The following is a 15757-nucleotide window of genomic DNA, read 5'->3' on the forward strand; positions in this document are numbered from 1 at the left end:
TTGTATCTATCAAAAACCGGAGACGGGGTCATGGGCGGCCAAGGCTCACTGATGCACGTGGGGAGCGATCCAACAGACGAGCTAGTTAAGCAAGTTCATGCCGGTTCTGATAGGAAGGTGTCAGAATACACAGAGCATCACAGTTTGTTGTGTATGGGGCAGCAAAAGGGGGTCAACACGATATTAGGAAGGTGATCATTATGTTATGTCTGGTCAGTGTATACTATATATGTCTATCTGGAACGGCCTGTTCTACATCTAGCGTAGATAATCGTTTTCCATCATATATTTTGGCTTATTCCTGATGTTGGGGTTAATCTTGTGGAGTTTTTTGGGGGTTTGCTCTTCTTCTTGCCAAGGTATCCAGCAGACTCTAATATCAAACCTTTCGTCTGTGAGTTCTTTTATGGTGTGTATCGAGTATTGAGATGCAATAATTTTAAGTGAGGTGGTTACATGATCTCCACCCACCAAGAACAGCTAGATGTATATTTACAAAGCCATATGCTGCACTGATAAAATGAAGGATTCCATAAGACGTTAATTAGTTTACTGATTCATACATTAAAACATAAATATTTATACTTCAAACCGACGTGCACATCATCTCGATAGGCAGCTTCATTTGTTCAAGAGGAAAAGCTTCCGAAGAATCGAAGCGCAGCGCTCATCGAGATCACAACCTGCCGAGTCTCGTGATGAGGAGAAACTACTAATTTCCTATTTTTTTTCCGATAACAGCGAGAAGCGAGAGCGTGTTTTCTTTGTGCCGAAGGGGGCTTTATGCATAAATCATGCAATCACACCGAGGCACGTTCAATAGCCGAGATGAGCCGATCAATCTCGCGGGGGGCATCGCGGGGAAGCCTGACGCGTTTGGGCTGATTGTAATGAGGCGAGCAACTTCCTGCACAGGAGGAGAAAAACAAGTAGAAATTAATAATTAAACCGGTTCCCCGCCGAAGTCACGGAGAAAAAAGCGTGCAGCACATTCGCACCACGGGCGATTATTCTCGCGATCCTGCGTGGTGAGGACGCGTTCGCTAAAAGCTCTAATTTGTGACATTCAGCGAGGGGCGTGAAAACAAAAAAAACTAAAAAAAAAACCCGAAGACGAGCTCTGCCGACGGGATCGTTCCGTAATGGTCGCACAAAATGGGGCTGATGATGAGGTTTTTAGCACCATCTGCTCCAAATCGCGCCTTGTCTGGAAACCACGGAGGAAATGAACAGTGTGCTGGCTTACCCAGCAAGTAATTGAGTTCTGCAGCTGGGTAACAAAAAAGGCCAACTGTGGGTTCCACTCTCTGTGTGTGTGTGTGTGTGTGTGTGTGTCCTATCTTTCCTCTTTCCCATCGAAAACCCTCACGATAGAAAAAAAAACTTTTAATCCAGATCAAACCTGATACACTGATGGATAGTTACCTGATCGTAGAGTTTGCCCACTAATTTAAGATGCTTCTCGCCACCTTCGGAGAAAACCACGCCGTTCCTCTGCTGAGCCATCAACAGGCACAGGGGAAGAGCCAGCTCGTGGTCCAGCAGAGCGTCCTTCAGCCGCTGAGAGGACTTCTTTGTGTTCCTGATCTGGCCAAAATATCCTCCCTGGACACAGCAACAATAACATACAACCAGACAAATTACAATCGTCCTCCAGCATACTTCACAGGTGGCACCTATTGTCAGTGTGTCTGTGGGAATGTACAGGGTGTCCCAAAATTCACACAAGAAGTAATTTTGATACAGTACACAGGTTTTTAATTCATTAAGTATACAGTATAAGGTTATGTATGGAATAGCATATCGGGTACATGGCCTCCACGGCCTTGCTGGCACATTCCACATCGCTATTCTGACCATATTTTGTACGAAAATTGCGAACTGTAGCTGCCAAACATTCATTATTTTTAAAATATTGCTAAAATAAACGCGTTGTTCTTTCGTATAGCGCTCCATTTCTAATAACCCTGAACTGTGAGCCGTCACGCTGTCTCGTTTTCCACGTTGGCAACACTTTACCGCACAAATGACGCCAAATTCAAATCTTGCGTGAATCTTGGGACACCCTTTAATACTATCTCAAAGAGGTAGGGATGCAACGATACACTCTACCCACGATGCGATACGATTCACGATACTGGGTTCACGATACGATTTACCCCCCGATTTTTTTTAACCAAATGAAATTGAAGACAAATGATGACGTTTCCTTTTATTACTTCTTTTTAAAACAAAATACTGTATTTGTGCTTATATTTAATTCATCTAAATAATGAATATCCTTTTATTTATCAGATATGTGCAAACGATGCAAAGTAAATGCTACACATTGCCCTTATTCTGTAATAAAATACATAGCGCCAGCGTCCTCTGCTGTTTAAAGTGAATATCGATTCATCTTAAATGATTAACCGATTCAAATCGCGGCACATGCGCACCGATTTTTAACTGTCTTCCGGTGCACCGTTACATCCCTATTAAAGAGCATTTGTTAGCTCAGGCTTGAGTAAGCGAGGATAAGGTCAGGGCTTTCTGCAGACCACTGGAGTGTTTCTCCTAAACTCATGAAACCGCGTCTTCCTGGCAAGGTCGTAGCCATGAATTGAAAACGCTAGGGAGTGGAATATGTTTATTATTGTTACACCAGTGTATTAAGTGGGGTATTTTGATCTTATCCGAATACTGGGGGGGGGGGGGGGGGGGGGGGAAGGCTTGCCCACTCCATTATAGATTGTGATTACGACATTGCTTCATAGATCTCGCTATGAACTGGTGCCACAAGTTCAAGAGCCTGACAGTTACGTATGTGATTGTTTTATCATTCATCGGTTCTTACACAGCGTCTTGCACCAACATCTGTGACCTGATCAGTGTCAAATCATGTGACCTCAGTGGGCATTTTTTATATTCCTATTTATGTATAAGAAGCATTTTCATGCACAGACGTGCCGTTTTTGCTGCGGTTCTCTTGCTTTTGGTCGTAAATGGCAAAAAGGTGACTAAAAAAAAGTTACTATGACCCCCGCCCATCAGACACTTGCGTCACGAGTGGGCTGGATCCAGACCAGCAAGATTATGGGACCAGAACGGCACCAATTTTCCTGGCCGGCAATGTAAAACCACCTCCGGACATATTCTAGATCGCTTCGAACGATCGGTCAGACGTTTTATCTGGTAAAAGTACACAGTCCTACAAACCATATACAAACAGTGAAACTGTTTCTGGATGCAACAGAGGCGCTGCTGTACCTCTGCTTTAAGCTGCTCTCCTCCGGTCATGGCCTCCAGCTGCTCTACGGTCATCTCATCCGTGATCTCAATCCCGGCCATCTTCTGCACCACCTCTTTCAGAATTAGCAGGTCAAAGCTGAGGGAGGGAGGGAGGAAACGACATTTACAGAATCAGAACCAGCTTTATTCAACAGGTATGTCTGCACACATGAGGAATTTTTATGTATGTATGTGATAAATAATAAAAATGAAATGACAGTATAATACAGTATATGTAAAGTGCAGTGTGGCATGTAAACACCACTGAAACTTCTGCCCCTCGTGATTACACCGTGAACTACAGCAGCACATACCTCTTTCCAACCTTCAGCTGGTTGGTCACGTACTGCAGCAAGCCCCCCAACTCGATAGGGTACTTCCTGAAAACCGCCCCACAGAGACTGGCGAGACCTGCGAGAAGACGAGCGCGGGTCAGACAGGCGAACATACAGGATTTAGTGAAACACTTCAAACTACTCAGCTGGCCGTGGATCATTCTGACGTTTCTATTCTGTTACACTTAGCAGGGCGTATAAAAAGACAAGGATTATTATAATATCAAGCCAGCTCTTGTATGGTAGAAAGACGTGAGATTTCAGTAGCAAAGCCTTTAATTTCAGTTCCATTGTTATAATCTGAGCAGCTGATAACTGAGGTAAACAACAAAACTGTCAAACACAAGTATTAGGTTTAAGTGTTTCTGCTTCAGCTGTTGTGTACAAGTGTTTTCTAACTTTGTGTTCCTTAATATTACAAGCATGATGGAGAAAAAGAGGTCCATACAGAACTTCAGTGGTCTGCAGAGACCTGAGCAGAGACCCGCACAAAACCCTGAACAGAGACCTGCACAGAGACCTGAAGAGATCCCTGTACAGAGACCTGTACAGAGAAAGACCTGCACAGAGAGAGACATGCACAGAGAGAGACCTGCACAGAGACCTATACAAAGAGAGACCTGTACAGAAAGAGACCTGCACAGAGACCTATACAGAGAGAGACATGCACAAAGAGAGACCTGCACAGAGACCTGAACAGAAAGAGACCTGCACAGAGACCTGAACAGAAAGAGACCTGCACAGGGACCTGTACAGAGAGAGACCTGCACAGAGACCTATACAGAGAGAGACCTGCACAGAGACCTGAACAGAAAGAGACCTGCACAGGGACCTGTACAGAGAGAGACCTGAACAGAGACCTATACAGAGAGAGACCTGCACAGAGACCTATACAGAGAGAGACCTGCACAGAGACCTATACAGAGAGAGACCTGGACAGAGACCTATACAGAGAGAGACCTGGACAGAGACCTATACAGAGAGAGACCTGGACAGAGACCTATACAGAGAGAGACCTGGACAGAGACCTATACAGAGAGAGACCAGCACAGAGACCTATACAGAGAGAGACCTGCACAGAGACCTATACAGAGAGAGACCTGCACAGAGACCTATACAGAGGGAGACCTGCACAGAGACCTATACAGAGAGAGACCTGCACAGAGACCGATACAGAGAGAGACCTGCACAGAGACCTGTACAGAGAGAGACCTGTACAGAGAGAGGCCTGCACAGAGACCTGTACAGAGAGAGGCCTGCACAGAGAGAGACCTGCACAGAGACCGATACAGAGAGAGACCTGCACAAAGAGAGACTTGCACAGAGACCTGTACAGAGAGAGGCCTGCACAGAGACCGATACAGAGAGAGACATGCACAGAGACCTGTACAGAGAGAGGCCTGCACAGAGAGAGACCTGCACAGAGACCGATACAGAGAGAGACCTGCACAGAGACCTGTACAAAGAGAGACTTGCACAGAGAGAGATCTGCACAGAGACCTATACAGAGAGAGACCTGTACAGAGAGAGACCTGCACAGAGAGAGGCCTGCACAGAGACCTATACAGAGAGAGACCTGCACAGAGAGAGACCTGCACAGAGAGAGACCTGCACAGAGAAAGGCCTGCACAGAGAAAGGCCTGCACAGAGACCTATACAGAGAGAGACCTGCACAGAGACCTATACAGAGAGAGACATGTACAAAGAGAGACCTGCACAGAGACCTGTACAGAGAGAGACCTGCACAGAGACCTATACAGAGAAAGGCCTGCACAGAGACCTATACAGAGAGAGACCTGCACAGAGAGAGACCTGCACAGAGAAAGGCCTGCACAGAGAAAGGCCTGCACAGAGACCTATACAGAGAGAGACCTGCACAGAGACCTATACAGAGAGAGACATGTACAAAGAGAGACCTGCACAGAGACCTGCACAGAGACCTGTACAAAGAGAGACCTGCACAGAGACCTATACAGAGAGAGTTTTAACTTGTTTTAACAATGTTTTAACTTTAAGGCACAAATTTCCACATACACAACACAAAATTGTTTGTGGATGGGGTGGAAAGCACAGCTGTATTAATGCCTGTGATTTTTTTTGGATGAATTTTTCTACCCAGCACATGTTCAGCTGTCTACATACTTTTGGGCATACAGTGTTAATAATCTATACTGTATCTAAGTATACAATCAGATTTATTGTTCTGAACCATCATTCACTTCTGATTTCTGATGTTGGAGCAAAAATGTGAAACTCACTTTGAAGCCAGGATGAAATGGTCGTGTCGTCGTGCTTCATCTTCTCCTTCTCCGGGTTAGCTAAAGCTTCAATAATGCAATCTAGCGACAGAGTGAAGGACTGAAACACGCTCTGTATACGACACCAGTTTAAATCAGCCATTTCCCTCCCTCAACCCTCCGGAAATAAATCGTTTCATCCCAATCAAGCAATTTACATTTCTGCATTTAGCAGATACTTTTATCCAAAGCGACTTACAGTACTGTGCCAGTACACAATCTAAGCAATTGAGGGTGAAGGCCCTTGCTCATCAGTGGGGCTTGAACCAGCAACCTTCGGATTACTAGTCTAGTACCTTAACCACTAGGCTACGGCTTGTACGGCTTGATTGTGGTCAAGGTTGCGGGAGGTCTGGTTTCACCGGACGCAAAGAAGGAATACCCTGGACAGGGTGCCATACAACCTCAGACACAGTCAGTCCTGTCAGCGACACCCAGTCAGCCGATAACACAGCGTACGGGTCCAATGTGACCTAGCGAGACGCAGCCGGATATCCCGCTGGCACGCCAGCGCCGAGATTCTGACCTCGGCGTTGCCACCGGTCGGCATCTAGCGGGCATAATCGGCAGTGCCCGCGGCAGACACGGTTCTGCTAGGGCGGGATGACCGGACTATGTGGGTGGGGTCTTCAAACGCTGTGTTAGGACCCTGACTGGCAGATAGAGAGGCGCCTGTGCAGGGTGCATGGGTGAAAAAGGGTTCCGCTAAGGGCTGCACGAGGGTCGGAGGAGGCGTGAGCAGCAATATTCCCACCTCGACTGCAATCAGGGATCCACCAGCAGCGGATTAACCACAAGTTCCATTGTTAGCAAAAGAAACTTATTCTTAATTATTCAGGCTTTCCTTCCTTTGTTTCCTTCCTCAACAGAGCAGAAACATCAGCCTGACGTTCCAGTCAAGGTGAGCGATTGCACGTCGGTGCGAATGGAGACTAATAACAGGGTTGGAGTTTTGAGGGGAATCAGCAAGTTCCTGAGAGAACATTCATTAGTGTACGAGTGGTACGTGTGGGGGTGTGCTGAGCAGGATTATTATTCAGCGTCGAGGTGGGTGGGTGGTGAGCTGTAAAAAAAATATAAAAATAAATAAAATAAAATAGAATAAAGAGGAGAAGGAGGAGGAGGAAGAGGAGGAGGAGGAGGAGGAGGAGGGGGAAAAGGATACAAGCCAGGACATCGTAGCTGAGCGAGGTGAGGTATTTCAGAGAGTCCACCACCGGGGTGATGAGGTTGTCATACCACTGGATCTGTGAGAGAACCTGAACACACAAAACATGGACATTAAGGGTCAGTTTACTAGACCAAGGTTAATTATAATCTAAGACTAGACTATGATCTAAAATGGTAAATAGTGACCGATATTTTTAGTCTAGGTCAGGGGTGTCAAACTCCTTTTTACCAAGGGCCACATCTGCATTATGGTGGCCCTCAAAGCGCTGATTGTAACGTATCCTGATGTGATTGCAGTCGGCCTTTAAAGTCTTGGAGGCTAAATTCGGTTTGGTGTCAAAATGCCAAATTTATCCTGTATATTTACAACGTATATCTACATTTATATTGTCCTCCTTTACCACAGACACGCCTCATAACACAAGAGACGTACCGCTTTCTCTTCTCGAAGGACAAACTTGTTTTCACTTTTTCATCTTTCATTAAATTTCCACCTTCTGCTTCAATTTGGGATCGTTTGTAAATATTTCTCAACATCACTTGTTGGAAAACAAACACTGCCCCCTAGTGGGTCACAAAATCGGCATGCGTTGTAGGAGATGCACTTCATGTACGATTTTACAGTGTATTTTAAGACGATCATACCGTACACGTCTTTTAAGCTCTCGCGGGCCACAGAAAATGACGTGGCGGGCCGGGTTTGGCCCGTGGGCCTCGAGTTTGACACATGTGGTCTAGGTCAGGGTCTTAGCCTTGTCTGTGAATATAATATTTGGACCCAGCTCTACTACAATGTCTTATAAAGTATTTAGGATTATTTTGGATAAACAAATATTAAGTACTATGGACAAAAAAAAACTTAAGAATAGGCATGTAAGATATGCATGAGGCATTTAATACTCTGCCTTTCTATAATAAATAGAGTAACTATAAATCTTTGGAATTTTAATTCATTTCATTATGTAAATAAGGTCAGAATATATATCTTTTTTTTATGCATTTTCTCCCTTTTTCTCCCGATCTTTAGCGCGTCATGCTTCCTCTCTACTGGTGCTGACCCCCGGCCCGATTGAGGAGAGCGACCTGACACACGCGCTCTCACATAAACCAAATCTAAAACTCTCCCCGTCTTCTTCCCCCCCCGACTCAAAACATTAACATCACACCTACATTAACGTTCCCCAGTTTTTGGATAAATGCGGCGGCTCCGAACAAACAAAAACTAGATGCGAACGCAGAGGATTTCAGGTGCACTGAGTTCAGAGGGAAGTGGGTATGCTTAATTTAAAAAAGTATAATAATCTTCCTGTTGGGATTTTAAACTGGTGAGTGAAATCATGAGACTGTGGACGATAGATCATTAGTCCTTCAAATAAATAAAGGAAGTGGAATTGTTAGTAATCAGGAGCTCTGTTATAATTTTATTGGTTTTATTATGAGTGTCTGTATGTTTTACTCCATCTGGTCCACAACGAGAAGAGTTTGGACACCCCTGCTCCAGTTATTAATTTCCCACTAAACCAATTAAGTCAGTGTGTATAATTCCCTTTAAGTTCCCACAGAAATTATTTCCATCTGAAGCAATCAAGATTTTCATTTATACAACAGAAGTCCAACATCACTAACCAATTTCCCAACGCAGCCAGCTACGCCAACGGCTCCTGGGCCAACCGAGCGTAATTTAAAACGTTTAATCACGCTCTACGTTCGGAAAACTAAATTAAGATTAGCTTCTCTGCCTTCATTCTGACACCAAACGTGTTTTTAATCTGGAGCGCAACAGAAACCGCAGATAATAAAGGAGCCCCGTGAAAGCCCGTCTGGCCGGCCGTTACGGCCGTCACAAATGATAAAACACTCACATAATCAAAAAGAATGGTGGGGTTACTGTGGCTCAGCTTGCCAATATGCCTCCCTGAGGGCTTCACATTCTCCTTGGTTAGTCGCCTGGTGAAAGAGAGAGAAAGAAAAAAAAGAAACACCAAGTTAGAAAAACAAGCCTCACAGATTAAGCAGATTTAAATTATTTTTAATGCAGATTGACTGAAATGTAATCACTACAAAGCGATAATCACTCGTTGCTGTGACTTTGCTGCCCTTGTTAGTGAAATAGCCATCTAGCAATTCTATATGACAAAAGGCACCTCGTTGCAGTTAAACTTGCAGTTAATTGCACCGTGTTTAAGTAATCAGTGTCAAAAATAAAAGGCACGATTCATAAACACTTTTAAAATTAGTAATTAAAACGGTTCATTTTAGACACTTCGCTTATCCAAAGCGACTTACAACAAGGACTGAATACAATTCGAGCAGTTGAGGGTTAAGGGCCTTGCTCAGGTGCCCAACAGTGGCAGCTTGGTGGCGGTGGGGTTTAAAAGAGCGACCTTCTGATTACTAGTCCAGCACCACCTACCGCTACCACAGCCACTAAAACACCAATCCACCTTCTGGGTTGCGCAGAGATGCATTTACTAGAGATGGGACGATCGGGGTTTTTGGCACCGATTCCGATCTCCGATCTCCTTTCAGGGACATAGCCGATAGCCGATTGCGATCTTTAGCAGTAAATAAAATAAATAAACTTAAAAAGAGCCTCACAGTGAAGATAAACCGGAGCAGCGCGCGCGCGTTTGTGTGTGTGTGTGCGCCTTTAGAAGAGACGCTTTGTTCACTGTATCGCTATAAGTGATTCATTGATTCACGAGTCATTTTTCGCGAAGCGTAAGTTTCTCTTCTCAGTTATCTCTCCGTGTTTACTGTTATTAATTAAATGTCGTGGTTTTAAATAAACACCAGCTACTACAGAACATTCTGTGTGACTCTCTTACATTAAAAAGCTTCATTAAAAAGCTTAATTAAACCGCTATTACCACAAATCTGTAACCGACCGTCAGACTCGTTCCGTCTAAGGAGCTAAAAGTTCAGCAGATGATCCTGAACTAACGAATTTGGTAATGAATAAACTTTTGCCTCTGATTGGCTCTGTAACGTTTTCTGTTCTCATCTACATCACAAGTAAGAACCGCTCACGATTTACCAAAGTGAACCAGGAGTTTATATAACGTGCTGATAGAATCGACTCGGATGGGATCGGGTTGAATTATCTTTTTAAAGTAAATATTTCAATCAGCAAAATTACATCGTATGTATGATGCACATCGTTAATGATGTTATTTTAGGTCATGAAGAGCTTTCACTGTGGTTTCTGTACGATGGTTTCTGTACGATGGTTGATGAATGGTGATGTGATGGTTGGCGCTTCGTAGCTCAAAGTCCGGATCAATTCACTGAGCTGTTAACTTAACATGATCTTTATATATCACACGATCGGATCGGCTACTTTTAGGAAATATCGCCGATCGCCGATAGCATATTTTGATTAAAAATCGGCCGATACCGATTCATAGCCGATCGATCGTCCCATCTCTAGCATTTACATTTATATTTTTGGCATTTAGCAGACGCTTTGACAGTACTGTGACAGTTTACTGTCTAAGCAATTGAGGGTTAAAGGCCTTGCTCAGGGGTCCAACAGCGGCAACGTTGCAATGGTGGGGCTTGAACCAGCGACCTTTCGAATTACTAGTCCAGTACCTTAACCACTAGGCTACAACTGCCCTTACTGGTTCCATAATTTACCATACTCAATCCGTCTTCCGGTGCTGGTGGATCCCTGATTGCGGTCGAGGTGAGTATATTGCTGCTCACGCCTCCTCCGACCCACGTGCAGCCCTTAACGGAACCCTTTTTCACCCATGCATTCTGCACAGGCGCCTCTATCTGCTAATCAGGGTCCTAACACAGCGTGTAGAACCGTCTCTGCTGCAGGCACTGCCGATTATGCCCGCTAGGTGGCGCTCAGCCGACCGGTGGCAACGCAGCGGAGTTCAGAACCTCGGCGCTGGTGTGCTAGAGGAATATCCCGCTGTGCCACCTGGGCGCGCACATATTTCTATAAATATATTTCTAATTTTTGATTTATTTGAATTTCACATAGTCCCAACTTGTTTGCAGTTTAGGTGTTTAAGCAGTGGCAAATCTGTCCACTCCCAAATACAGGACCCCCCCATCCCCCTCAAACAGGGTTTATATTGAGATTTGTGTTTTAATAATGCGCAGTCCTAAAGCTTTTAATCCTTTAATGAAGTACCAGGATTTTCCCCTTAAAACACTAACTGATCTACCGCTGTGATAATGAACTGGATCTGAGTTATAATACTGTACTCCAGTCATCCTGGGATTCTACTACTAGACATTTCCAACAACCTAGATTCCAAAGCGCTGTTCCAGACGCTGTAGATTTGCTGTCGGTTTCCCTCTCGACGTGAAACTAAACGGCGACTGTTTCTAAGTCACTGGAATCGACAGTGAGCTCCAGGAGGCTGTCATTACTCCAGGGACCGAGCTGGCTCTAATGAACGTGAACCGAAAGCACAGACAGCTCCAGCCGTAACCGCTCTGGCGTGTCTGACGAAGGCCATCGCGGCACACGCCCACGCTGCCGGTTTGAGCCGGTGTCCTTTTAAGGGTCCAGAGAAAACACAGTTTCATGAAACTACAGAGAAGCAAACGATGCTCCCTCGTTATTCTGTCAGAATAGCACATCTAAGTAGGAGCATTTTGAGGATCCTTCTTGGGAAATCGTGTAGAATGACTGAAAATGCTTTGAGTAGAAAGCTCACTAGGTTTTGAGACAGGACCCAGGTGTTCTTTTTAGAGATGGAACGATCGATCGGCTATGTATCGAAATCGGCCGTTTTTTAATCAAAATATGCGATCGGTGGATATTTCCTAAATTCAGCAGATCCGATGGCGTGATATATAAAGATCACCTCCATGTTAAGCTTAACAGCTCAGTGGATTGATCCAGACTTTGAGCTACAAAGCGCCAACCGTCGCATCACCATTCGTCAACCATCGCATTTCACAATCTAAAATAACATCATTAACGTTGTGCATCCTACATACGATGTCATTTTGCTGATTGAAATATTTACTTTAAAAAGATAATACAACCCGATCCCATCCGAGTCGATTCTATCAGCACGTTATATAAACTCCTGGTTCACTTTGGTAAATCGTGAGCGGTTCTAGCTTTTGATGTAGATGAGAACAGAAGACGTTACAGAGCCAATCGGAGGCAAAAGTTTATTCATTACTAAATTCGTTAGTTCAGGATCATCTGCTCTGACTGACAGAAAACTTTTAGCTCCACAGGCAGAACGAGTCTGACTCGGTTACCGCTCTGTGGTAATAGCAGTTTAATTAAGCTTTTTAATGAAGCTTTTTAATGTAAGAGAGTCACACAGAATGTTCTGTAGTAGCTGGTGTTTATTTAAAACCACGACATTTAATTAATAACAGTAAACACGGAGAGATAACTGAGAAGAGAAACTTACGCTTCACATAAAATGAACCGACTCCTGAATCACTTATATCGATACTGTGAACAGAGCGTCTCTCTCTTAAAGACACACACACGCCGTTGCTTTTGTGACCGGTTTATCTTCACTGTTAGACCTATTTTTAAGTTTTTTTCAGACTGAACTGGATAACATTAAACCTGCGAGTGAGTGAGTGTGTGTGTGTGTGTGGTCAGTTAGACTAATGAAATATGTCTCCTGTGGGTGAAAAAATGTATTGCTTTAGTTTTAAAAGTAACATACCGCCCCCCGATCGGAATCGACTATCGGCCGATCGCCCGGAAAGGAGATCGGAGATCGAAATCGGTGCCGAAAACCCCGATCGGTACATCTCTAGTTCTTTTCATTAAGTGATGCTGCTCAGCATCTTTAAAAACCTAAAGCTGTATTACATCAGTACACAGAATGCAACCCTCCGTCTCTAAAGGTTAACTGTCGTAATGAGGTGACACTCCGGGTCTCATTCTGATAACTACTTCATACAGATCGAGCGTGCACGGCTGAACGATCCAGACTGAATAAGAACCTCAGATTGCAAGTGAACGAGCTAAAATCTCCTTTTTTCTCCCTTTTCAGCGCGTCCAGTTGCCCGATTGCGTCAAGCTTCCTCTCCACCGATGCCGATCCCCGCTCTGATCGAGGAGAACGAAGCTAACCCACGCCCCCTGTGACACGTGGGCAGCAGCCGTATGCATCGTCACCTACACTTAGACGAGTGCAGTGCGGCTCAGCACTGTGTACGGAGAGACGCACCCTGACAGCACTCTTTTCCCGTCTCTGTGCAGGCGCCATCGATCAGCCAGCAGATTGCATAATTGCATTAGTTATGATAGAGTCCCTATCCGGCTTAATCCCACCCCTATATGAACAACAGGCCAATCGTTGTGCACGTGGGTTGCTCAGCCCATCCGGCAGGCAGAGCTGAGACTGAATACGATGTATTCGAGATCCCAGCTCTGGTGTACCAGCGTGTGCTTTTAACGCTGCGCCACCTGAGTGACCCACCTTCAGAGGTTTTTATTGACATCCTGGTTTACGAGGACTAAAGATGTAGAAGATGGATAAACATTTAAGGCAGCCGTGGGCAAACTACAGCCCCAAGGGCACATACGGCCAGTTAGGCTGTTAAATCAGGCCCACTGAGTATTTACAAAATCGTCCTAAAGACGCAATCATTTCGCCTTTATCTGCAATACCCCGTGTTTCAGTTGATTCCACTAGATGGCGCACTCTAAACACTTTGACCTCAGCTAAAGTCGAGTCTATTCGCTCGACACACAGATATTGATTCTTTGAGTAATAATTTATATTAGTTTATCCCCCCCATCTGCTAGTGGTTCGGCCCGTTTGACAAATTTTAAACCCCAGTGTGGCGCTTGAGTCAAAATGTTTGCCCACCCCTGATTTAATGCATTTAGCTGGCGCTATTATCTGAAGTGTGCATAAAATCCAAGCAACTGAGGGTTAAAGTGCCTTTCTCAAAGGCTCAGCAGTGGGGCTTGAAATAATAACCTTCAGATTACAGGTTCAGTATCTTAACCACTGAGCTACATGCCGGACAATGCTACAGGCAGAGAGGAAACAGCTTTGAACACACACACAGGCAGAAACAGAAAACCAAAGCCTCACAAGCACACGCATGACGAACACACACACACACACACACACACACACACACACACACGGATGCACAGAAGGAGAAACGAACACACACACACACAGGAGACTTTTATGTGAGCGCAGCCTGCTGTGAACGCTGGCTGAACAAACCCAAGAACCTCAGGAAAAAAAGCACATTAGGATTCCGCGTCTATCCAGCGGATTCCATCATTAAAATCAGACGACCGCCGGGCTCGACTGTGTAGTTCTCACTTCTCTGTAATTCTAAAGAACCAACAGCTCTTCTTCATTTCCGCCTCGGGGCTCCAAACCATCCTGTGTGGCGCCGTCGGCCCCAAACACTTCATCTCTCTTATTTTTTTTTCTTGCACACAAACACTCAAGTGACTCTTTCTCATTTTCTATTTCTCTACACCATTACTCACACGTTACTGATATCATCTCCAGCTCTGTGAATGAACAAGCTCTGAATACTCATCGCAGGACGCCGAGAGGCGGCGGCGGCGGCGGCTGAAGGCTTCCGTTCTTAATGAGCCGAGACGGCATTTAAATCCTTAATCGAGGTGAAGGTGCTCCTTCTTTCCAGAACGTTCTCTGGTGGACACCTGATCTGCAAAAATCTCCCTTGAACAATGTGAAACGTGCGAGCTTTCCATTAGATTTTGGAACCTGACTGCAGGGAACACTTCTATTCGGGGAAATAAAGTCGTAAGCTGACACTTTGTGCACAAAATAGGCCTTCCCCAAACTATTGTAATAAAGCTGGCACCATTCTCTAAATGTCCTGGTATGCTGCAGCATTAACATTCCATTGTAGTAAAACTAGGGAGCTCAATCGTACACACCTCAATCAGAATAGAACACGTCCATGTTTACACCTCAATCAGAATAGAACACGTCCATGTTTACACCTCAATCAGAATAGAACACGTCCATGTTTACACCTCAATCAGAATAGAACACGTCCATGTTTACACCTCAATCAGAATAGAACACGTCCATGTTTACATCTCAATCAGAATAGAACACGTCCATGTTTACACCTCAATCAGAATAGAACACGTCCATGTTAACACGCCTATTGAGAACACGTCCCTCAATCAGAATAGGTGTAAACATGGACGTGTTCTATTCTGATTGAGGTGTAAACATGGACGTGTTCTATTCTGATTGAGGTGTAAACATGGACGTGTTCTATTCTGATTGAGATGTAAACATGGACGTGTTCTATTCTGATTGAGGTGTAAACATGGACGTGTTCTATTCTGATTGAGATGTAAACATGGACGTGTTCTATTCTGATTGAGATGTAAACATGGACGTGTTCTATTCTGATTGAGGTGTAAACATGGACGTGTTCTATTCTGATTGAGGTGTAAACATGGACGTGTTCTATTCTGATTGAGGGACGTGTTCTATTCTGATTGAGGTGTAAACATGGACGTGTTCTATTCTGATTGAGGTGTAAACATGGACGTGTTCTATTCTGATTGAGGTGTAAACATGGACGTGTTCTATTCTGATTGAGGGACGTGTTCTATTCTGATTGAGGTGTAAACATGGACGTGTTCTATTCTGATTGAGGGATGTGTTCTATTCTGACTGAGGTGTAAACATGGACGTGTTCTATTCTGATTGAGGG

General features: G+C 44.6%; 1 protein-coding gene across 2 annotated transcripts in view; it reads right to left on the reverse strand.

Moving 5' to 3' along the window:
* thoc2 (THO complex 2) overlaps window positions 1–15757 on the reverse strand; it is an 85896-nt gene that overhangs the window by 38100 nt on the left and 32039 nt on the right. For both annotated transcript variants that reach the window (XM_063000362.1, XM_063000361.1), the window contains exons 16-21: window positions 8935–9019; window positions 7068–7161; window positions 5864–5944; window positions 3585–3681; window positions 3250–3367; window positions 1426–1605 (exon numbers count right to left, since the gene is read on the reverse strand). In XM_063000362.1, the coding sequence (XP_062856432.1) occupies window positions 1426–1605; window positions 3250–3367; window positions 3585–3681; window positions 5864–5944; window positions 7068–7161; window positions 8935–9019 (655 nt within the window). The remainder of the gene's footprint in view (window positions 1–1425; window positions 1606–3249; window positions 3368–3584; window positions 3682–5863; window positions 5945–7067; window positions 7162–8934; window positions 9020–15757) is intronic.

This window comes from Trichomycterus rosablanca, chromosome 8 (genome assembly GCF_030014385.1).
Source record: "Trichomycterus rosablanca isolate fTriRos1 chromosome 8, fTriRos1.hap1, whole genome shotgun sequence".
In the NCBI taxonomy this organism is placed as follows: Eukaryota; Metazoa; Chordata; class Actinopteri; order Siluriformes; family Trichomycteridae; genus Trichomycterus; species Trichomycterus rosablanca.